The sequence below is a fragment of the Gadus morhua genome, chromosome 9 (genome assembly GCF_902167405.1).
Source record: "Gadus morhua chromosome 9, gadMor3.0, whole genome shotgun sequence".
Classification (NCBI taxonomy): Eukaryota; Metazoa; Chordata; class Actinopteri; order Gadiformes; family Gadidae; genus Gadus; species Gadus morhua.
Genome location: NC_044056.1, coordinates 21,848,028 through 21,872,072, shown reverse-complemented (window position 1 = coordinate 21,872,072; position 24,045 = coordinate 21,848,028). Strand labels below are relative to the sequence as shown.

At 44.1% G+C, this 24,045-nt stretch overlaps 3 protein-coding genes across 4 annotated transcripts; all 3 read left to right on the top strand.

Annotated features, from left to right (window-relative positions):
- The first annotated feature begins 796 nt into the window (after window positions 1-796).
- Window positions 797-4,531, top strand: si:dkeyp-73b11.8 (kunitz-type U19-barytoxin-Tl1a). The gene is made up of 7 exons (XM_030367260.1): window positions 797-903; window positions 1,249-1,366; window positions 2,188-2,379; window positions 2,992-3,171; window positions 3,285-3,329; window positions 3,848-3,926; window positions 4,059-4,531. The coding sequence occupies exons 2-7, from the start codon at window positions 1,300-1,302 to the stop codon at window positions 4,138-4,140; spliced, it is 645 nt and encodes a 214-aa protein (XP_030223120.1). The 5' UTR covers window positions 797-903; window positions 1,249-1,299; the 3' UTR covers window positions 4,141-4,531.
- Window positions 4,532-6,915: 2,384 nt separating this feature from the next.
- Window positions 6,916-17,221, top strand: usp3 (ubiquitin specific peptidase 3). Of its 2 annotated transcripts, none has more exons than XM_030366348.1 (15): window positions 6,916-7,309; window positions 7,478-7,538; window positions 8,121-8,252; window positions 8,649-8,732; window positions 8,837-8,903; window positions 9,033-9,115; window positions 9,680-9,793; window positions 10,195-10,308; window positions 11,519-11,668; window positions 12,192-12,298; window positions 12,382-12,462; window positions 12,585-12,703; window positions 12,930-13,043; window positions 15,145-15,212; window positions 16,115-17,221. In XM_030366348.1, exons 1-15 carry the CDS (start codon window positions 7,219-7,221, stop codon window positions 16,632-16,634), a joined length of 1,905 nt encoding a protein of 634 aa, XP_030222208.1. In that variant the 5' UTR covers window positions 6,916-7,218; the 3' UTR covers window positions 16,635-17,221. The 2 variants fall into 2 exon arrangements, with proteins under 2 accessions (XP_030222208.1, XP_030222207.1); XM_030366347.1 differs by having other exon boundaries at window positions 8,837-8,918.
- A 1,513-nt stretch (window positions 17,222-18,734) lies between these two features.
- fbxl22 (F-box and leucine-rich repeat protein 22) lies at window positions 18,735-23,570 on the top strand. The gene is made up of 2 exons (XM_030366349.1): window positions 18,735-19,143; window positions 22,336-23,570. Exons 1-2 carry the CDS (start codon window positions 18,806-18,808, stop codon window positions 22,682-22,684), a joined length of 687 nt encoding a protein of 228 aa, XP_030222209.1. The 5' UTR covers window positions 18,735-18,805; the 3' UTR covers window positions 22,685-23,570.
- Window positions 23,571-24,045: the final 475 nt, after the last annotated feature.

The following is a 24,045-nucleotide window of genomic DNA, read 5'->3' as shown; positions in this document are numbered from 1 at the left end:
AAGACTGACTCACCTGTTCAGAGTCCACCTCGACACTGCATAGCCACCCTCCCCCTTCTGGCCACCATTGTACACTGTATTGTATTGTATTGTATTATAGTACTTAACTGTGTAGCAACTGCAGTAGCTGCTCATGGCTGTAACACGGGGAATTGATTAGTCTAGCGATTGTGGTACTTGCACTTGGTTCTATGAACATCCTTTCTGTACCGACAGCGATATATTGATGCACTTCTTATGACAAATGTACTTATGGTAAGTCGCTTTGGATAAAGCGTCTGCTAAATGCCCTAAATGTAAATGTAAATGTTCACAGCTGATAGGTGCAACTCTAGTTAAAGCAGAACGAGTTGCGTCAATTTAATTCGTGCTCATTATTTTATTACAACTTAACTGATTTTTGGACTACAGATCACTGTCAAAAGTCAACATCTTAAAAACGTTTACACTCGCAACATATCTACAAATCTGTAAAATCGTTTAATAAGAACGACTATAGGCTACACAACGTTTACAAAAAACATTTGCCTATCATGCAAAAATAAAACCTAGCTAGCGTTAGCCACCATCAGTGTGGATTAAAACAACTTCTACAGCTTCATGTTGGTGTAACGTTATTTGTTATTTGTTTGGATTGCAATTTCCGGTGTGCTGGTGGATGTTTGTGTGGGTGGAGGTCTGCAGCGGAAGTATGTGTGGGTGGATGTCTGGAGCCAGGCCCCTCACTCACTATTAGAGGAGGAGTTTGAAACTCTGAGCCAACAGTTAAATCCATAAAGATTGGGTGAGCAAATGTGTGTTACACTCATACCTATTGGTGGTTGAGCAACCGTAATAGTTTCATATCTTATCTCCAAGATGAGGGCGAAGGTGAGGAGGAGGCTGAATCAGACACCCGCATTGGTAAGTATAGAAAAAAGTCAGATCATCAATGCTTGCCCCGCATCCTATGGTTGTACTCATATACTGTATTGTATAGTAGCAGACAATTCATATATTTCAATTCAGATCACATTTATTTATAGATCACATTTGACCAGTGTTTACAAAACTGCTGTACAATTTCACGCTTTATTTTCTGTGCTTAATTATACAAAACGAAAACATATATGTTGGCCTATATATCCGGCCACTTTTGATTTGGTGATGCACAAGAATGAACTTTGCTTGAAATAGGCTTGTCCCAAAGCTGTAAAACATAGGTAGCTAAACGTCCAAAGGTCAATAACTGAAATCTAACTGCCATAGTTCTCCAGCACTCCATTTCATTCTGCGAGGCGAGCCTAGAGCAGCAGCAAGATGGAGCTTCTTCTACTGTGTGGAATCCTTTTAGCAGCATTCCACACCAGCCATTCATACATTCCAGGTAGACCCTTTACAACTCCTTTAGTCAACTCCTGTTCAATCTGTATTTGCGTCTAAAAGGAAAAACCTTATGTAGCCAATAAATTCCTAATTTTAAAAAAAGCATACTTTGTGGATACTTTATGCATTTTGACAGTTAAATAATTAATTAGATGAATGAATTCGCAGAAAAAAACTAATTCAATTATTAGGAAGGATTTAAAAGTACAGCCTTTACTACAATCTCCTGTATGAAATTCTGAAGCCAATTAAGCAATGGAGATTCGACTAAAGATCGTCGTCTGCTTTGAAAAAAGAATTGTACCCGTGATCATGTAGAACGTATTCCATAATAACTGCCTTCTTAAAACAGAAACTGCTTTCTGAGTGTTATTGTTCTGAGAAGGTGAACTCAATGCAAGACTCACTTATTTCAACACTAAATGTAGCTAATGGCACATAAAAAAAAAAAAAACACCAAGATGTTGCATTGGATGGTAAAAATGTGGCTTTATTGTTAGTTTTATTGAAATATTCAAGTTGATGTTAAGTTTGTAAGCCTTCACTGTTAGAGGAAGAGTTTGAAACTCCGAGCCAACGGTTAAATCTATAAAGAGTGGGTGAGCAAAGACATCGTAAATGACATATTTTACTGCAGTCATAAATAGGAGTGGACCTCCAACCGGGTTAAATATTACCTATGCATCGAAGCCATATCGCACTACAGCCAATGTTTGAAAGCGCACAAACAAAAGCTTTCTCATTTAAAATAAATATTGAGAACATTTAGATATACAATTTAAAATACAGACCAAAGAAAAATGCATTTATTTATTTCCACAGATTTTTGTAAACTGCCTTCGGATGCAGGCACAGGCTCCGACCGGGCGACGTTAATCTTCTACGATGCCAGCGATGACAACTGCTACCCTTTCATGTACAAAGGCCAAGGCGGGAACCAGAACCGCTTCACCAACGAGAGAGATTGTGTGAGAAACTGTTCCGCCATTGCGGAGCAGAGATACCCTGAGGATGGTAAGAAAGGACAACTGACTTGAATTACAATTAGGGCATTTAGCAGACACTTTTATCCAAAGCGACTTACATGGGTTAATACACACATTGACACACCGACGGCTGAGTCAACCATGCAAGGCGACAGCCAGCTCTTCAGGAGCAGTTGGGGTTAAGTGTCTTGCTCAGGGACACATCAACACTCAGCTAGGAGGAGCTGGGGATCGAACTAGTAACCTAACGGCTACAAGACAACTGCTCTACCTCCTGAGCTAAGCCGACCCCCACAACCACCAACAGACCAACCAAAAGGTTGGAAAGATTTTAAAGACGGACTTAAAAGAGTCACAGTCCAGCAGTTAATCTGGGCAACCTAGGAGGCCTGCGTATCAATCTCTGAATGGTCTTTGGATGGCAGGGTGATGTGGAGCAGAGGTTAATGGTCTCAGCTCAATTCAGGTGGAGGTGTGACTCGTTAGGCTGATGAGTCGCTTGTCAATGACACACTGTGTATCTACACGGCCATTATGTGACACTGTCAAAATACTGAAGATGTCCTTTGCTGTGATGCCGTTTGGAGCAGTAGTTAGAGTAGTCGCATAATTTAAATGTGTATTTTATTTTACTTCACAGAAAGAGAAGCCTGCCACCTTCCCTTAGCCAAGGGGAGTGTATGTACGAGCTACTCTTTGCGCTTCTTCTATGATTCTATTCATGACAAATGCAAACCGTTCTTGTGGAAGGGATGCCTTGGAAATGGCAACCGTTTCCTGAGCCAGCAAATGTGCAATGTAACCTGTGATGGTATTCATGGTGAGGATGCATATTGCATTATATTGTATTACATACACATTGCTATCTTTATGTGTGTTACACTACGTATTGGTGGTTGACCAGCCGTAATAGTTTAATATCTTATCTCCAAGATGAGGGTGAAGGTGAGGAGGAGGCTGAATCAGACACCCCCGTTGGTAAGTATAGACAAGTCAGATCATCAATGCTTGCCCCGCATCCTATGGTTGTACTCATATACTGTACTGTATTGTTGAAGACAATTCATTATTTTTCAATTCAAATCACATTTATTTATAGATCACATTTGACCAGTTTTTACCAAACTGCTGTACAATGTCGCGTTGCACTAAGCCACAAACAAACAAAAATTGATTATATCAAACCTGAATCATATTTTTGTTGAACATACACAGGCAAATACGATTGTAGATGTATTCAGGAGGATCATTCAAATGGTTACAAACCACGTCGTTGTTGTACCTTTAAATCATCGGCCTCTTTTTTTATTTGTAAGTTTGACAGTTATTCCATAACTAGACTTTTCGATAACCCTTACTTGTGGCACGGTCTACAATATGTAGGCCCTTGTAGATAAATTTCTGTATCCTCTCTTTTTGAGTCTCCAGAACAGTGTTTTATCATGTGTGAACTTGGTTTCTGATATGAGAATGCCTGTTTTTTTCATATACATTAGCTCTCATTTGCGGGATTTCATTTGGCATCCTCGGAGCCATCATCATCATCGTAGTGGTTGTCTTGATGGTCAAGTCAAAGTAAGACATTACTTTACAACATGGTTCCTATTTCCCTAAAACAGTGAAGATGAAACCCTATCGTTTTCATGAGGACGTATGTGTGTCGAGGAGAACAATAGTGATTGTTCTTGATATATTTGCGTCCTCAAGGGATGAACCCAAGAAGAAGGGACCGAAGAAGCCCAAACGTGAGGAGACCCCTCTTCAAGTGAGTGCTATTGAATTGGAATGAAGACATCGCTACATCTCCTACAGCAACACCTAGACCGTGCTATAGTCCTAAAAAGGTGTTGAAAATAAATGTGTCAGGTCTAGAACTGTGGTTTGTAGTAGAGCACTTACACTATTTGGAATTTGTTCGTATTACTTTTCTCTTTGATATTTGCATCGATGTTATCAGCTGTGAAACCCATGCCCTGTGTGTCTGCATCTGCATAAGTCATATCTTGCCATCATATCATCGCTGACCACTGCAGGTTTGACTTTAAATCATGAGCATAATTTGGATAATTCATCAGGAATCCTTGTACTGTAGGTTAATATGTTGTTGGTATATGTGACCTTCCTTCTGTATTGGATGTCTTTGTAAGATTGACTTTATTAAAAAACTTAAGTTAACATAAGTATATGGCTATGATATGATAATGCATAATATGATAGTATATTTTATTATTGTCCTCTTTATTATAAACACAGATAGTATATCATTGAGAACCTCATTCCCAGGTGATCATCTCAGACGGTGCTCAGGTTATTACCAGTTGGATTGGTTGGTATATTTGGGCCCATGGATAACTGTTGCTTAATAAGGGGCGGAGCCAGGTGGAAAACAAAACTGTTGCATGTACAGTCGTCAAATATTGTCTATGAGTCAAATGCTTCTTAGAATCAAGACGAGCTTCCAGCCAATCTAGGTTTACAGTCGCCCACCCAGGAATATTGTAATGCCTCAAAGGAACTCGAAAACACTAAATCACAGCCATCATAACTGAAACAAAACATGTTCAGTAAACATTGATAGAGAAGCAACAAAGTGGGTTTACATCTAGAAGGCCTGTTGTAATGATTTCTGAAGGTATTGGATGAGATCTTAATAGTAAAGAAAAATGATAAAAGTTGCACAAATGTTGCAATTAACATAAAGAAGGGACAGGGAGAGCAGTCCGACAGCACTTTTATCAATAGGTGAGTGCTGCATGCAGCGCTCTATTGTTCTTCATAAGTTTTCTTCTTTCTTTCTTTCCTCTTTATAATTCTCTACAAACTTTGGGACCTATCTCCTTCCTCAAATTTTCACCGAGAGACACCATTTAATAGAAAATGTTTAGAATAACTTGGAATCGGCGCATCTTTTCAGATTTTTGAAAAAATATATACTTTTTAAGATAATCTACTTTTAGAATACTATATATTTTTTAACATGGGAGTCAAAGGGAGGATGGCTCTGGTAGGCCTACTTCAACTGTTTAAATCGTAACTAAATACATTTTCCACCGTTTAGCTTCGTTCAAACCATTTAAAAAATACACACTTTAATAATACCTAAACGGAATTTCGATATCGTTTAAACTTTATTCAAAATCACAGTTTTAATTTCATACCGGCTTCGTTGACACTGGCGCGTGAGGACGTTCAGCAGTGTTGCCAGATTTGGCTACTTTTGGAGGACGTACAGGCAGTGTTGCCAGATTGGGCGGTTTTTCCCGCTCTATTGGGCTACTTTTGATCACGCACTGGCTCACTATTCTCTTAAAGGGACACTGTGTAATATTTTATGTCAGTTATTACCTAAAATCAACGTATTCATTCATAAATAAGTCCTCATTGGTATAAAATTATTGCTGCCAAAAATCTCACTCATCCTCCTGAGCGAAGAATAATTAATAAGTAACATAGGACCGGTAAGCCTCATGGAGGCTTCCATGTTCTTCCGGTCTATGAACTGCCGAGAGGGACAAAAAGCACTACGTGGTACAGGAAATGCAAACGCATTTTCACTCTGAGCCAGCGTGAATGATGACTGAATGATTACTCATACATCATTAGCTTACAATAATGATTCAATGCAGTTTGACATTTGTTTGAAATAACGAACCTCATCATCACTCGAATGACTCGATGAGGTTGTATTGGATGTCATGACACAGCTTCTTGGCACATACTGCCCACCGTAGTTTTTGAACAAGCGAGCACTATTAGTTTGAATGCAATATACAATTGTACCACTAGATGGGAGTAATTTTTACACAGTGTCCCTTTAAACACACACACACACACACACACACACACACACACACACACACACACACACACACACACACACACACACACACACACACACACACACACACACACACACACACACAGTGTAATACATTTGACCTTTCAGATTCTTCAGTTCAATTCATTTTACATTTCTGCATTTTTAGCATTGCTTTGCGCTTTTCATTCAGGTGTCACTTTATTTGTTTCCAACCATTTATATTTTCTTAAATGGTGTGCTTGTTTACTCCATTTAGACTTTTGAACTTTTGTTTAAATCCCTTCACTTGATTTAAGCCATTTAACGTTTCTTTATGTCTTTGTGGCTTTATTTAAAAATATTTTCAACCTCATTTTGTAGCCCTACTACAGCACTCACAGATGCATTTTCTAGTTAATAATTGTTTTCACACATTTTATTGAGCCGATCAAAGGAAAAATACAGACAGAACCTTGCTGATTATGATACCTACGGACCTATTTTGAGCTTATCCTCCAAAACATTAGTACATTTCCTTATATATGTCACACAAACAAAAGTTATACAAGTTCAAATGAACACCAGTTTATCTTTTCCGTTCAAGAGAAAAACAAGGTACATATTTGGCAGTGAAATCGCCGCAGCCATTACACAGACGAACCCAAACACTCGACTCTCCTAGTCTAAAACCATAGCCTAAAACACAATGGGTAGCACTGGAAGGACTTTTATTGTGTAGTTTCAATCTCTCAATGACAACGTCATTTCCGTCAATGTGACGTCTTTTCCCTACGATACGGTTTGCTACGCCCGATGCGCTAGCTAGTTACCGAATGCTATCTTAATTTCATTAAAAAGAAAAAAACAGTGCAAATCTATGTCGGAATGCCATACAATCACGTTATTACTCGACATGTTGACTATGTAATTAACCATTTAGTATGCTCACATATGGTAGCGCCAACGAGTTAGTTACCCTTAGTAGGTTTGTTAGCTGGAGAACCAATAGCCCCTTATAAGCCTCGGCTAACAGGTTATAATAGACAGAGGTACTGTCTACCTACACTGATGGAGTGCCCTCACATACACTCCAACGTGTGCCTGACGGTCGACCCGTCCAGGTTCCCCAACGGTATCCCGTCGTCCTGGTGCTGCAACGGTAGGATAAACATTAACATTTAATCAAACGCTCTATTAAAGCATAGTTCTTAGGTTGGTAACGTTGGGCGTTTTTGGGGAGGATGATAAAAGCATGGAGCGATGTGTTTGTGTGTCACTTCGGAATTAGTTGATGTTGGATGTATTTGACGTGTCGCGTTGTTTTCAGTCTGCAGATCGAACAAAAGCCCCTGGGTCTGCCTGACCTGTCTGCTGGTGCATTGTGGAAGGCAAGTACACCTGGACCGACATCAGGTTGACCCCTGAACCAAGATCAGGTTGACCCCTGAACCTAGATCAGGCTGACCCCTGAACCTAGATCAGGCTGACCCCTGAACCTAGATCAGGCTGATCCCTGAACCTAGATTAGGCTGACTTCAGATACGTACCAAACACATTGGAGGAAGAGAAGGACCTGTTTCTCCATCCTTTTAATCATAGGATACGCCCAAACTGACGTTTTCTCCAATTGTATCGTATTGAAACTAGATGCACAGCCGACATATACTGACAAAGCGATTTGTCTATCGCCAGATCCTCAATAAATAACGTATAACTAGGTCATTTGTTTTGATGCATAGCTTTGCAGATTTCGGAAGGCATTTACCTTTTAGTAATATAAGATTAATCATTGTTTTAGTGGTAAATGCTATTGGTTATTTTTTTGTCTAAACTGTCTAAAGTATCAAAATTGTGTGTTTAATATTTTTTCTTTTGATTACTCATTGTATGCATTTTTAAAAGTTACATATTGCTATTTAAACAATGCAAACACAAATGTGATGAGTAGATGTCTTGTTTTCCCCATATAGATATGTCAGTGGACATGCAAAGAAACACTTTGAGGAGAACCAAGTCCCGTGCAATAGCCAGAGGACCTGTGAGAAGCAGGAGAAGGTCCATCACTCAGTCTGTATGGACTGCAGCAACTACAGCTTATACTGGTGAGGCTCTACCCTGTGAACGCTGGTAACAAGTGTGAAATGGGTCACTGTACGGGGCACTCGTAGAATAGTGTAATACAAAAGGATGGCAGGTGTATTGTCATGGTTACAAGTCGTCTACTTTTCCAGTTTCTACTCTGGAGCTTTTAGGCATCTCACAGGTGTAAAAAATCCCCAGGCATTTCAAACCCAACCACAAGATAACCAGCGTGGACTGGTGTACAGGAGGAGGAAAACTAGTTTTTAGATTTAGCTAATGGTAGTTATTTTTCCTTGTTGAAGTTCTGTACACAGCATACTAATTTTAAGCATACTAATATTTGTTATGCTCTATATACTAGTATTATTTAGGTGATCGTTATTTAGTTGTTTGCTTGGCTGACATTTGTTTTGCAGTTACAGGTGTGATGATTTTGTAGTTAATGACACCAAACTCGGTCAAGTGCAAAAAGTCAGAGAGCATCTTCAAAGTTTGGAAAAGTAAGTATGGAGAAGAAGAGAAACTTGCATATCCATATTGTTTACCATACTGGTAATACTATCCACTTAGGGTGATTTATTTAAAAACATTGTTCTTCTCATAGGTCATCACTGATGGGTGACAGACAAAGGAAAAGAAAGAACTTGGAAAACCTAGCCTTCCCCAGCAAGGTGTTCAAAGATGATGTATGCGTCACAAGTGACATGTTTTATTAATTTCAACAGAATCTGTGCATCTTAAGCTTTCAAATGGAGAGATGACTAACTAACTAACTACTAACTGTTATTATATCCTGACAGGGTCTCTCCTTGGCTCTGTGCGCCACAGGCCTGCGTAACCTTGGCAACACATGTTTCATGAACGCTATTCTGCAGTCTCTCAGGTAATCAGTAAGCTGGTCCTGATTTTGATATAGCATATTTAATAACAAACCTGCTTATTTAGTAGGTGTGGCATGGAGGCAGGACATGTCAATTTTGAACAAACATTTGTATTCCATGCTGTAGAGTCTTTCAATGATAATTATTATTATTGTGTCTTAAGTTCAAATAAATAAAATGCAGCCTGTGCTGAAACATAAGATATATCTACTTAACGTGCCTCATTTGTAATTATCTGCATGATAAACTGTAAGCATTGTCTAATGCTTTTTATTTTATTTTGTGTCGATCGAAGAAGGTATAGTTGTGGTATCAATGTATAATATGATTAAGTATATGCTACACGTGAACCTCCTAAGAAGGCGCAATTTGATTGGTTCGCTATCTCTTGTTTTCCTCGCAAAATGTCGTCTCGTCCCGCTAATAAACCGCGGCAAAAAGTGAGTGTTCACTTGTAGTAACACTAAAACAATTATTCACCTCCTGTTCTACGGCGAATAATTGTTAAATATTCTGTATCATGTAGTTAAGATAATGTTTGTTCATAACATTTATTTCCCCAAAAGCAACATCCAGCAGTTCAGCCGTTACTTCAAAGAGCTGCCGGCGGTGGCACTGCGCAGCGGCAAGACGGCCGGACGCAGGATGTACCACACCCGCAGCCAGGGAGACACCAGTGTGTAAGCTCCCCCGGGCACCCTGCATCCAGCCTGCTTACCATGGTCCTGAGCCTGCTCACAACTCTGGTCAATTTGTACCGTAGCTCAAACACTTGGCACAATTTGGTTGTTTAGCATCATCTATTAAGGACAACAAAAACACATTTTACGGGAATTCATTGTTTATTTTAGTTTAAGTCAGTTATTCCTTCTTAAAAGGGCTGATGCCATGAAACACTCACGCCTAGTCCGGCATCTGCTCATATCCACATATTGCCCAGCTTTAACCGATACCTGGTTTTATCTGTAGTGGCATTTCTTTCATCTTGGATACTAGGATCTGTGATATGTACTGCATTTCTTTATGTGTGCTTTTGGCAGTGAGAAGAGAGACACCGTGACGTCTCTGTGTGGTTCAACAGGTCCCTGGTGGAGGAGCTGAGGAAGACGCTGTGCTCTCTGTGGCAGGGCAATCAGACAGCCTTCAGTCCAGACTCCCTGTTCTACGCCATATGGAAGATCATGCCAAGTTTCAGGTACTTGCATACTGGAGGGGCACGCAATGTGTAGTTGGAAAGGGACTGTCTCTGCTGCCATCTAGAGGCTAAAGTCCATCCACCACTGTCAAACTGCTGCTCTCGTATTCAGTTGCCTGTTAGTTTCCCCATATGTATATAAAACAATGTTGTATTAATTATTATTACGATTCTACTTATATATGTATTCATTTTTACCCGGGATCCATCCATTAATCCTTAATGTACTGTTCGAGGACTGAAAGACTGAAACTCACCTTTTGTTATGCTCATACCCCAGAGTAGCAAGGTTACCTTAACATGTTTGGAACCCTAACCAGCAAACTAATGGGCAGTTAAAGGAAAACCTCAAGATATTTCAACCTGAAATCCCAAATCTCTGATCATTTAGGATGTAAGCGACTGATGCAAACACGTTCTTTTGAGATTGGTCCGGTATTGTGAGACAGCGGCTGCCGTAATCAGACTCCAATATAATCCTTTGGGGCAATAGCGCCCAGTCAATGAACCTCCTCTTAAGGTGCTTGTTTTCGTCACTCACAGGCTCAGATTATATTCTAACATTATGGAACGGATCCCTAGAGAGAATCAAACTTGTTTCTTTACTTTTTACTTGATGAAGTTTTTTTGTCTAATCAAGTATTGCTCAAGGAGAAGCTCTGAAATCACGCTGTTGCATGATATTTGCCTATATTCATTACCCTCTCAAATCTTCTCCACCTGAATCTTTCAGTTAACCCTAAGCTATGCTCTCTGTAGGCCAACACATCAAACTCTGCTCTCTCCAGCCCTTCTCACTTTTCAACTCTTCTCTTTCTGCAACAATTCAACCCTCACAAGACTTCTCTTAGAGAGAGACTTGGTTAGACACAAGAACAAACAGACATGGCATCCTATCCATAATGATGGAACAAAATCTGACCCTTTAGGTGGCAAAAACAAGCACCTTAGGTGACACATTAACAGGATGCTGCATCATTCTTGCTCGTCGCTGGACCAATCTCAACAATTTCTGTCCTCATTAGTCCCTTGGATATGAAAATAGGGTGCCGGTTGAAAAAACCCAAAGTTTTCCTTCAACTCAAAATGATCTTCATTTAAAATAGGTTCTCAAGAAATGGTGTTGGTTGAATTCTGAGCAACAAACCGTGCCCTTTGGATCAGAATGACTTTAAAACGCTCCACTCAGTACATGCTGTGTTACCTCCAGGGGCTACCAGCAGCAGGACGCTCACGAGTTCATGCGGTACCTCTTGGACCACCTCCACCGGGAACTTCAGGGAAATCATAACGGCGTCCCCTCATCAGCCTCCAGTCCAGACCATGTCCGGCTGCCCCCCACCGCAGGCAAATGTTGCATGTACGATATACTAACCTTTGTTGGTTTTTTGTTTTCAAAACCCGTCAATACGAGCGACTCCATTCAGCCCGGTCTAGCTCCTGCAGACTTTTTGATGATAGTCTTCAGTCCCGTCACATCCTTTTATTGGAAAGTGCATCCAATCACTAATTAGATGTAGAATGAGCTGTGTGATGTTTAGATCAGGTCATCTGCGGAGAGCCGCGATATTCACTAAATCAAAGAAGAAATAACTGAAATTATCTTGTGAATTGGAATATTTTTATTAAATTAAAGGATATCAAATGATGATTTGAAAGACTATCTGCCTGGTGTAGATGGATAGTGAAAAGATGGATACATGGATAGAAAGGTTTAAAACGTTGTCTGATTATTCTAATAGACGGCTGCATCTCACATGCGCTGTTGCCTTGGGTGGGATTGTTCATTCACTGAACGGCTCTCACCCCTGTATCGTTTGGGCCTCCTTGTTTGAATGGTTCGGACAGATGTGTAAAAGTCTATTTTGTGTCGCCTCTTGCAGAAATGGAATAACCACTGTCGTGACTTCCATCTTTGGAGGCATACTTCAGAATGAAGTCAACTGTCTCATTTGTGGGACAGAATCCCGGAAGTTTGACCCGTTCCTTGGTAAGAGCTTTTTTCATACTTTCTAAATACTCCTCTCTTATAAGTGATCTCCTTAGAGCAGACTTGGGTTGTTTTATTTCTAGATCTGTCGTTGGACATCCCAAGTCAGTTCAGACAGAAGAAGAGCAAGGACCAGGAACCAGGGCCTACTTGCACTTTAAGTGGTGAGCATCATTCCACAGCACCTCAGCGTGGGTAGTTTGATTGTGACAGCTAACTGAGGAGACCCCTCAGGCTTGATACGCTGGGATTGTGTAGGCTAATGCGTATGTGGCTCCATCTTCAGATTGCCTGCGTAGCTTCACAGACCTTGAGGAGCTAGACGACGCAGAGCTCTACATGTGTCATAAGTGTATAAAGAGACAGAAATCCACAAAGAAATTCTGGATCCAGAAGCTGCCAAAGGTCTGATTATCATTTTACAAGCATGTTCGTTTGGCAACAATTAACCTATATGCGATTGAATTGTTATGATGCTATATAAGGCACCAATAACCTACCATTTCTAGGAGCATTATTCCCGTTCAAAAGTGCGTTGTCTTCAATGAATGTCCCTTGTACGGCTTCACTGTGGAGGCCTTACCTTACTTGAGGTAAGGCCTTATCTTATCTTTGTGTGGTTTTGTTTCAGGTTTTGTGTCTCCATCTAAAAAGATTCCACTGGACGGCCTTTCTGAGGAACAAGGTGGACACCTACGTGGAGTTCCCCCTCCACAGCCTGGACATGAGGGCCTTCCTGCTGGAGGTACGAGGGACCCTCAAATGATTCAGAAAACGATGCCTTGATCAAGTGGGAGGCTGTGAATGTCAACATTCATTCAGACTTGCGTATCGTGCACCCAATATCTTATACATATCTCGACTGAATATTACGTTTACATTTACATTTAGGGAATTTAGCAGACGCATCCATCCAAAGTGACTTACAATTAGTGTTGCAGCGGTATTACCGGTGTTACCGGTGTTGAGGCCAACACCGATTACTCAGTGTTGCACACCGGCAACACCGAGTTTTTTTTTTTCAGTAATAAAAAACAAATTCAGTAAAAATGAATAATATAATTATAATTAAGAAAATTAAAATGTGTAGAATAGGCCACAGTTCTGCTCTGTGCGGAAGAGAATTGCCGCAAGAATTGGCGCGCTTCAAGACCGGTAACCATAGCAACGCCGGTAAACAAACGCCGGGAAGCCCAATCCCTACATGAGCTACCCGCGCTACGGTCACCCGGACGCGCACAGAGCTTTTGGGCGTGATATTATGATATGCAAAATTATATTATGCTATTATATATAGAACGTTATAAGACGTCGAGAATTGGCGCGCTGCCAGCCGCTGTCACCGAGTGTGAGAGGAGAGTTGACGGAGAAGATGGCGGTTGACCTAGTTTCAATGTTAATACCGTGTATACCGGTAATACCGGTGTTGACACGAGCGTATTACTTGGTGTGAAAATGTCCACACCGCGGCAACCCTACTTACAATAAGTACATTTGTCAGAAGAAAGAGAAGCAATATATTGCTGTCGGTACGGTAAGGATGTGCCACTTACACTTACAATTGCTAGGTTAACCCATTCCCGTGTACAACAAAGGGAGCTAGGATAAGATGCTTAACGATGCCAAGTACTATTTTTAATTGCCAGGACGTACAACATACAATAAGTGCATACATGAGGGCCAGGTCGTGCAAACATACAATAAATGCGTACTAGGGGTGTTTTTATGAGAGTAAGGGATGAGGAGGGGCGTGGGGGATAAGGAGGGAGGCTATGTTGGGTCCAGTTAAACTCTGAGCATAAGTCTAGGGTCTTGCCCTTTGAACATGAGCTCGGCTCCATATAGGTTCTGTAGGTACAATTTGAGAGTGTGAGCAGAAAAGAGCCGAAGATTTATAAATTAATTTACAAAAATATAAGTCCCCTCCCTCTGCTCCTTAATTTCTCTTCCATTGAGAAGTGTTCATTTCACACACATGTGATTGACAGGCAGACTAAAGAAACGCATTAGGTTCGTACAGAGCCAGGTGAAGTCTCTTGAGATGGATATTCTCACAGAGCATTGCACTGACTCAGAGCTGAGTGGTGGTGCCCCCTTTTTTATACAGTTAGGCCCAATCCCATTTCTACCCCTTACCCCTTCCCCTTACCCCTTCAAAACAAGGGGGAGGGGTAAGGGGAAGGGGTAAGGGGTAGAAATGGGATTGGGCCTAAGACATAACGACCAAGGGGCACCGGACAGTGGTGTGTGTGGACGTGTGGAGCTCTGTCTGGGCAGCGGTTGACTTCGGCTTTGGATAGAAATGTGTGCAGCTTATCATTATGATAATAAAACATAATAGTATTGCATTTAAGTGAACAGGGATTAATGGTACATCAATAATTAATCACTTTAGTCTGAAATGAATTGGGTTTGAAAGCTTTCCGGCACTTTTCCGTTTTTTTTATAATTTAGCCCAAAAAAATCAGAATGATAAGTGGCCTCAGAGAGGCCTTGGGCTGCAGTCCAAGAGGGCCTCTGTGTCCGCAGCCATCTAGTTGAATGTGGGTCGTGTATGTAAGGAGGCCAGGGTCTGCTTCAGTTGTGGATCAGGAAACGTATTCTAGTGAGTCACCAGTCACCCTCACTAAGGTTCAGCCAATGCTCCCATTTCCACATGCCTTTGGCCTTTTAGCATGTAGGAACGTTTTTTCTTTGATAAAACACACAAATTAAGTATGGATCAAAGTGTTGCTCTTCCCTGACAGACGGACAAGACAAGACACACGCACACACACACACTGATGATGAATAATGCAGTCTTCCACCTAGTTGTAGTGATTCATACCTGTTGATTTGTATTGCAGCCAGAAAAATCTTTGCCTGGGAGTTGCCTCTATGACCTTGTTGCTGTTGTGGTCCACCACGGATCTGGGTAAGCTGTGGTTGTAAATTAACCTCATAAACCTCACCTCATATCACTCGTACGAATTTAAATGAGCCTTAGTGAAGAGTCAGCGATTTCATGTCACGTCATTTCATGATGAAATATATATCTAATCTCACGGACAACATTGAAGGTAATGATTAAAGGTCCCATGGCATGCTGCTTTATGGATGCTTTAATATAGATATTGGTAGGTCCCAAACACAGTATTTAAAGACGTTCCTGAAATTCAGCCGTGGTGCAGAATCACAGATTCATGTGTACACCACATGAATCTGAAGTAGACTGAACCGCGCGCTGCCTGCTGGCGGCAGGCAGCATGTCGCAGTTCATGTATTTCAGGGAGTCAAAGCCAAAGTTCCTTTCCCCCAATTCCTTCTCAACCATGGCTGAGATAACCCCAACTACAGTCTCGTTTCGAAATACAAGAGACTTCAAAGAACCGACGTGTTATGCGCCATAATACCAACAGCAAACACATGCGTTACAGTGTGTGTAATCACACACACGCACATGTGGTGCTCGCACGGTGGTGTCTCATTAGCGGGCCAAATTCTCTGGGCAGGCAAGGCAGAGAAAGGGGAGGAGCTTATATCCTTTATGATGACATATGGGACCACATTCCAAATCAGCGCGCTTGAGCCTCCGTTTTTTCAAAGGCGAGCAGAACACCTAGTGCTCGTTTTACACCGAACGCAAGTTTTAGCCACTGGGGGACTGAAGGCAGGCTAGGGGAACTCATATTTATGTTAAAAAACCTCAAAGTGAGATTCTCATGCCATGGGACCTTTAAACAGAGTTAAATCAGCGACCACTAGGTGGTGGTGTTGCATTGCGGCGTGGCCTCTCTCAAAGCCTTAAGGGAAGTAACCGTGTGCTGCTGTTTGCAGGGTTGGCTCGGGGCACTACACGGCGTACGGATGCCACGAGGGCCGCTGGTACCACTTCAACGACAGCACGGTGACGGTGAGCAGCGAGGACACGGTGAGGAAGGCCAAGGCCTACATCCTCTTCTACGTGGAGCGTCCCGCCAAGGCCGGCGCCGCAGACGCAGGCGCCGCCGCCCAAACCGTCGCCGTCGACACTGCGTCGGCGTCAGCAGATGAGATGGTCTCCGTCAGGGACGAGTTGAAGGAGGAGGACGTAGCGGGCTCCGCGGTCACCCCCGGGGCGGGGTCTGACCCGGTCCCCTCCCCTCAGGGGGTCACCGCTGGAGCGGGTTCTGACCCGGACACCACCGGAGCGGCGGAAAGGGATCGGGCTGCGCTGGGTGATGCTGCTGGCGGCCAGCTGGCCAGTGCTGGCTGGGAAGAGGAGGCGTTGGACGGGGACCAGTCATGCGAGGCCACCTCAGACACGGTGACTGCAGACAGTGATAGCCTCACTTTAGCATCCGCTGCTGCTCAATAAAGGGCCCGACAGAGTTTTTCAACATCCAGCTGTGGACTTCATTCATTCTCTTTTTTACCTATGCTGTATGGATTTATGTAATGTGTCTTCATGGCAAATATTGGATCATTATTTTATTTTTTTTACAATGTGCTGCTTGATTGTTTTTGAGCGTTATGTTTTAATTAGATTTTTGTCATAGCGGTGAGTCACACGTTGAGTAATTACCTCCACACAGTTTAGGTCCAGATTAAGACTGAACATAACTGTCTTGTGTCATGCTTTTCATTTATTTTTTGCTCGATCAATTTTAGATTGTACTTTTTATTTGTCAAAAGGTATAGATTTTCAATAATTAGAGAATGGCTACATTAGCATTCCACCAATACATGACTGAATAGCCTTAACTAGAGCAATATGAAGTTAATGTGACTCCATAACTAGAACATATGAGAATTGTTTATAAAAAAAAACATTTTTAACCCTATGTATTAGTCTATTGACCCCCATGGCCTAACTTGGTAAACTGGCCTTGAAAAATGACTGTTGTTGTACTAGAAATGTAAATTGACAAAATCATGTTTTAAAATCATGGCTTGTTCAACCAATTGATTACCCTTACTTTTTTACATCCTCAAATCCTTATTCCTTCTTTGTAGATCGTCACAGCTAAGCGCAATGGCTAGTAGCTAGCTACCCATTCATATGTGCTTAAATACATGTAGTTATTATGAGCAAAGAATAAGTTATCTTCATTTTATATTACGGTTCTGCAGAACAGGAGCGGCCTGATGGTTTTATCCGTAGGTTACAATGTAGTAACCGTAATAACCTTAACACCGTTAAGTTTTATTAGTTTACCACTATAGGTTACAATAGGCTCTTGGCTTACAACAATATCAGACGTATATCAATACTAATTTAAAACAGTCATTTTTTAAAAGGCCAAGTGGAAAGAGCTTGAAATATGATTCACTGTTAAGTAATATTGTGCATTCTCCCAAATAAGTTAAGAGTTGAACTTCAGAGTCTTGTTATAAACTAAATGGTTATTAACTGGTCCCAATGTGTTCATATTGCGGCGGAGAATTAAACAGCCCTTCCTTGCACTGGCTGCTGATGAACGTGGGAGATGCACATCGTTAACCTATAGCTGCACCTTCGCCACACCTGCTGAGAAAAAAATATAAGCTTTTTTTCTGTTGAACTTAGTATTTCTGCTCGCTTTAGGCCGAGCGTACAATATAAACAAGAGCCCCCCCCCCCCCCAGGACACGTGTGCCAGCCAGGCGGCGCGGCAGCAGGAAGAAGCCACTCATGTATGCTGAGCAGCAGCAGCTGCTCACGGTGGGCTGCTCGCAGGTGGCTGGCGGTCGACATGTTACTCTGTTCTCATTAAAGAAACAAGTGGCGTAATCTTATCGCGCTTGTGTGTGTGTGTGTGTGTGTGTGTGTGTGGGGGGGGGGGGGTTCCTTATTTTTTTTGTTTTGTTATGAGCAACAGCCGCCGATAGGATCACGTTAACTGCCCAATACAGAATAATTGTAGAAACGAGGGAAGTCATTAATCCTCCTGGTGAGGCCTGGTAGACATAGGGTAATTTGGATTCTGTACTTAAGTGTTAGAAGGTTAGTTGTGCTGGACTCAAGTCGGTGTACCTATTTTTTTGTTGCACTTTTGTACTGAATTAATAACCCTTCTGAAATACATTGTTTTAACATACAAAAACCCAGCAACAGCATTATCTAACCACCAAATAACCACACAACAGTTAAACCAGAAACCCACTTTGAGTCACATACTCATCTACATCTATTAGGAATATATACAGAAGTACAAAGACCAGCATCACTTAAGTTGTATATGCACACATGTAAGTAGGCCAGACCAAGCCTAAACATCTGTCAGTCTGCTGGCCTCCTTGCTGCCCTGTGAGAGGCCGATGACAGCTGGACAGGGAGCGTCTGGCTCCCTTCTTGTGACCGTACCGGCAGTTGCCTTCCTAAAATAGCCCCCCTCTCCAGCACCTTATATGTGCAAGGCTCCAGTGTGTGGCTGGGGAGGTATTGTGTATCCAGGCCACAGAATATTCTGACCGAAGGCACACTGTAGCTCCGTAACACGGGGACCCCGCCACAAGCCTGGAGGCCCTCTCCTTCTCCGAGCCCTGCTCCCGATCACCACCGCGGCCATGCATCTCACCCAGCTGAACCGCGAGTGTCTGCTGCACCTCTTCTCCTTCCTGGACAACGACAGCAGGCGGAGCCTCTCCCTGACCTGCGAGCCGCTGCGCCAGGTCTTCCTGGACCCCCGTCTGTGGACACTGCTGAGCTTCTGCTCCCCCAGCCAGCTGAGGTGGGACAATTTCCTGCTGGGCTCCTCTCTGCGCTCGCTGTCGGTCTGCTGGCACTCCAGCCGGGTGCTGCGCGTGTGTAACATCGAGGACTGGATGAAGACGCCCTTCCAGAGAGACATCTGCGCTAAACACCAGGATCTGGTCAGCGACTTCCTGGCCCGCGTCTGCCTCACGTGAGTGGTTCTCTGTGTGTCTGATCGCTCTCACCTGTGCAGTTGATGGATCTCTTGACCGGCGCCAGTGTGGTGGATTGAGTGTGTGACCTTATCGGCAGCAGGGGAATCCCAGGCCGGCTTGTGGTTCACGAGACACAATCACATGGCATCAGCCACAATGACAAACCTGAAGCCTCACGCGGAGAGAGAGAGAGAGAGGGGCTTTATTTAAACATGCAGCCACATCACAGCCCTGCCCTGGAGAATGATAGCATTAAGGAATGTAGAGGGAGCCAGGCACACACAAAGCCCAGGAAACGTTGAGCAATCTGTGACTCAATAATGCAACAAGAATGGCATGCATGAGAAAATGGTCACTCACGTTGTAGGACAACAACTGGGAAAGTGAGCATAGCTTAATCAGAAAAAAAATAAGAAAAGACATCTGGGGTCAATAAGGCACAACTGTTTTTGTCGAGTCACTGTTTTGTCGAGTCACTGTTTTTGTCGAGTCACAACAACCACAGAGTGAGTTAGACTCATGTTTGGTTCCAATTCGAATGTAAAATCTGTCAATTCATTTGAATGTGGCCACCTTGTTTGCATGCAGTGCAGCAGAAAAGAAAGGAAGGATTCTGGGTACTGGGCAGCCAGTTACGCCTGGCCCGGCCACCACCGCAGCTGTCTGGGACAGTTGGCTGGCTCGCTGGCTTTTCATTGAAAGAGATCTGTGTATAACTCCAGCCCCGCCCCCTTCCTCCTCGCCGTCCTGCAGAGGAGTCCGTGTGCTGAGCGAGTAAGACAAGAAAAATCTCAATGTCCCTGTTAAGTCTGTATCACATACCTCGCCGCCACCGTGGAATGGCGTACGATAGGGGCCCTGTACTGGTCTGATGGGAGAGAGACTGAGGACACGCGGCACGTGGGGACAGGCGGGGTTGTGGTGGTGGTGGTGGTGGGGGGGGGGGAGAGATAAAGGCGGCGATTGGACCGCAAACCCTCCCAGTCTAGTGCAGACTGCTAATTTATACAGGCAGGTGGGGACTACAATCAGGTCTTTGTTGCTGCCAGTAATGAACATGTGCATCTGTCTGGGCCCGCCTCCCAGCGGATAAGACCTCACCCGGCCATTTGATGCCAAGCTCAGATGTTTGTTTGTGCTATTTATTCATTCATTCATTCATTGTGGGAAAACCGCCTCCGGTTACGATGGATCAGTTTAATTTGCTCGGTATAAGGTCATTGTTCTGGTGGCTGTATATAACTTTTTATATATATATATGCATGTATATATAGTCACTTCAATACTGGTAGGCCTATATTGAAGTCAGCTTTTGGATCAACATTCAGTATATTTGTACATTTGTTCACTTTCAAATCCCCGCTCTTGTATACACAGAGGGGATCAGAAAGCAAACACTAGACCCAGGTTTAGTCAACGGGATGCGCGTCAAGCTTTGAAAGACATAACTTTTGGGCAATATTGGACACCTTTGAACAAACGGATGGACCGTGTTTGCTGTTGGACCATCCTGATCAGTGTATTGAAACAGACTCCGTGTGTGGTGGGTCAAGCCTGCCTGGATGTTAATGCCGCACATACAAAGGGGCAAGGCAGGCCAGGACAGAGAGACACTGCGTTTGCATAACACAGCGATTAAGCCTTTGATTCCCTCCGTTTGCAAGAGTGTACCAACCTTTCATCCCAATCATAACAGCTCCCAGTCGCCAGAGGGGAACTAATCATGAGAATGCCACAATGTTAATCCCATCAGTGCAAAAACAAATGTCCTTCTTCTAAATGTCAACACCGTGCAATCACATGCGCCGATCGGCCCTCCCCGCCAGCCCAGCGGCAGCGCTCCGTGCAACAATGCAGCGCTGCACGTGTCCCGCCTGCCGGCCCCCATGTACAGAGGTTCTTGGGACGCTGCCCGTAACACTCCCGTAGCACTGGAATGTGTTTGGCTCACATGTGGCCGAATGCTAAGATTATGTAAGTCTTTACGTAATCAGTGAACAGCAATGACCCCGCTTCCCCCTCCTCCCCTCCCCCGCCGTGCACCACCCACCGCCCCAGCCACTGCTGCCATCAGCTGTATCTCTCTCCATAGGGGCGCGTGGGCCCTGCTAGGAGTGGCTTGGAGGAGACGGCTCGCCTGGGGGCGCAGTGGTGAACAGAGAGAGAGAGAGAGAGAGAGGGAGAGAGAGAGGGAGAGAGAGAGAGAGAGAGAGAGAGAGAGAGAGAGAGAGAGAGAGAGAGAGAGAGAGAGAGAGAGAGAGAGAGAGAGAGAGAGAGAGAGAGAGAGAGAGAGAGAGAGAGAGAGAGAGAGAGAGCAGTGGTGAACAGAGAGAGAGAGAGAGAGAGAGAGAGAGAGAGAGAGAGAGAGAGAGAGAGAGAGAGAGAGAGAGAGAGAGAGAGAGAGAGAGAGAGAGAGCAGTGGTGAACAGAGAGAGAGAGAGAGGGAGCAGTGGTGAACAGAGAGAGAGAGAGAGAGAGAGAGAGAGAGAGAGCGAGAGAGAGATCAGTGGTGAAAAGAGAGAGAGAGAGCAGTGGTGAACAGAGAGAGAGAGAGAGAGAGAGAGAGAGAGAGAGAGAGAGAGAGAGAGAGAGAGAGAGAGAGAGAGAGAGATCAGTGGTGAACAGAGAGAGAGAGAGTGAGAGAGAGTGAGAGAGAGAGAGAGAGAGAGAGATCAGTGGTGAACATTGCTGGCGGTGCTGTGCTCCGACTCACCCTGCCATTGTTCTCCTAGGGTCTGAATCCTTCTTTGTTCTCAAAGCCTTGATGTTCCAACTGTATGGCCATAAGGGAGATGGTGTGCAACACGTGAATAAACTGGATTACATAAGAGCCTGCTGTGTCAGATTACTGCCTCTGTCTGAACTAGTGTCACACTCAATGCACGGGCGTATGGCAACAGGCTGGAAGGCACCCGTCAGCCGATTCTATACAAAGTAAATCGTGCATGACACATCACACACGCATCACACACACACACACACACGCACACACACGTACAATCACATACAAACACACGTTCACACACAAAAACAAACACACAAACACACACACACACACACACACACACACACACACAGCTTGCACCAAACAGTATCATCCGGGACTGTGACAGCGTGCCCCATGGGCCCCACCCTTCAAGGTCCCCTACCCTGACGTAACCCCCCCCCCCCCCCCCGCTCTGCTGCAGGTGCCCCCACCTGCACTCCCTGACGCTGTCCGGCTGCGCCCACATCACCGACGGGGACGTGACGGCCGTGCTGCGGAGCTGCGGCGGCCTGCGGCGCCTGCGCCTGGAGAACTGCTGCCGCCTCACGGACGAGGTGCTCCACGCCGTGGCGGAGCACGGTGGCTGCCTGGCCGAGCTGCGGGTGGACTTCTGCCGCAACGTGACGCGGGCGGGGCTGCGGCTGGTCCGGGAGCGGCGGCCCGGTGTGTCGCTCAGCGCCGACCGCAGCGGGAGCATGGTCCCCGACAGCAGGCCGGAGGAGGGCCTGACGTTCAGCACCACGCTGCAGAAGCTGCTGCAGTTCTCCTGAACGCCACCAGGGGGACACCCACTAGGGAGACCTTTACTAGGGGGACCTCGACTAGGAGGACCTCCACCAGAGGGACCTCCGCGACTAGGGGGACCGGCACTAGGGGGACCTCCACTAGGGGGACCTCCACTACGGGGACCTCCACCAGGGGTACCTCTACTAGGGGGAGCTCCACTAGGGGGAGCTCCACTATGGACCTCCACTAGGGCGACCTCCACTGGAGGGACCTCCACTTGGGGGATCTCCACCAGGGGTACCTCAACTAGGTCCACAAAGGAGAACTCCGCTTTAAAGAGCAGCTTGAAGGTCCATCTCCTGTTTGTGGGATGGGCCTGCCTCTGTGTGAGCCCTTTGAGGATTTAGACCGCTCCAAGCTCATTTCTCACCAATTAGGATATCTCTTCCTTGATTGGTTGGGGAGAAATATAGGGTGGGAGGGAGCAGAGAGGGAAAGGATGCAGCTCAATGTATGGGGGCTTCAGGCCATTCTCTTTAGACTGACAGCATTACGGCTTGGGAGAAACATGAAACATGGAAATACGTTTACAATCAATCTACTTGATGCTTTCCCTCAGTTTACTTACTGCGGATACCAGAGTGCAAGGTTCTCTTTCAGGTTCATTGTTGATGGTTGTTTTTTATAATACAAATGCTTCTTGTAATGTATTTTGTTTTTTTATCGTATTGGATTGTACGAACTTTGTATTTGTACACATGACTTTGACACCAATTTTTTACTCATAAAAGAAAAAAATCAAAGAATATCCGAGATGTTTAATTTATATATGTATGCTGTATTTTTAGATGTATACCTCATGATGCTTTTGTACAAACAAGTACCCCGGAGCCTGTTTCTTTTGGAGCTGAATAAAATGATACTACTTAATGGCTGCCATTAAAATAATGGAGAAGTAGATTTGATGGAAGCAAGTCCTATCAGCACCAGGGAGGGGTGGGGGCAGATGGAACGCTGCCCAGGTTATATAAGACTGCAGAACGTAACAAAGTAGGTTGGGATCGGCAGGCGTCTATCTGTCTGTCTGCGTGTCTGTGTTCCATGTGAAACAGTCCTATAGAAGCGTTTCAGAATGTTCTATTCGGAACCGCTCACACACTGTACCACGTCTGTGTAATATCCTTTCAACCGAGGTCGTTGTGAACGAATGGGAGCATTTGATCCTCCTTGACAATCGCAATACTGCCCCTTTAGAAACCGTTAAAGACCAGCAGTTACACGTGTGTACACAATGACTTTACCCTCAAATATTTGGGCTAAGCTACCAAACCTGTGACTGATGAGTCACTGTTTGTAATTCTAATGCATACAACACAAATGCTGTAGGCCTTCACGGTTCTCAAAT

Coding starts and splice junctions, on each gene's coding strand:
- si:dkeyp-73b11.8 (XM_030367260.1), top strand. CDS start 1,300: ATGGAGCTTCTTCTACTGTGTGGAATCCTTTTAGCAGCATTCCACACC. Junction 3,172..3,284: donor AACCTGTGATGGTATTCATG/GTGAGGATGCAT, acceptor CTTATCTCCAAG/ATGAGGGTGAAGGTGAGGAG. Junction 3,330..3,847: donor TGAATCAGACACCCCCGTTG/GTAAGTATAGAC, acceptor CATATACATTAG/CTCTCATTTGCGGGATTTCA.
- usp3 (XM_030366347.1), top strand. CDS start 7,219: ATGGAGTGCCCTCACATACACTCCAACGTGTGCCTGACGGTCGACCCG. Junction 8,919..9,032: donor GCAAGGTGTTCAAAGATGAT/GTATGCGTCACA, acceptor ATATCCTGACAG/GGTCTCTCCTTGGCTCTGTG. Junction 9,116..9,679: donor GCTATTCTGCAGTCTCTCAG/GTAATCAGTAAG, acceptor TTTCCCCAAAAG/CAACATCCAGCAGTTCAGCC.
- fbxl22 (XM_030366349.1), top strand. CDS start 18,806: ATGCATCTCACCCAGCTGAACCGCGAGTGTCTGCTGCACCTCTTCTCC. Junction 19,144..22,335: donor CTGGCCCGCGTCTGCCTCAC/GTGAGTGGTTCT, acceptor GCTCTGCTGCAG/GTGCCCCCACCTGCACTCCC.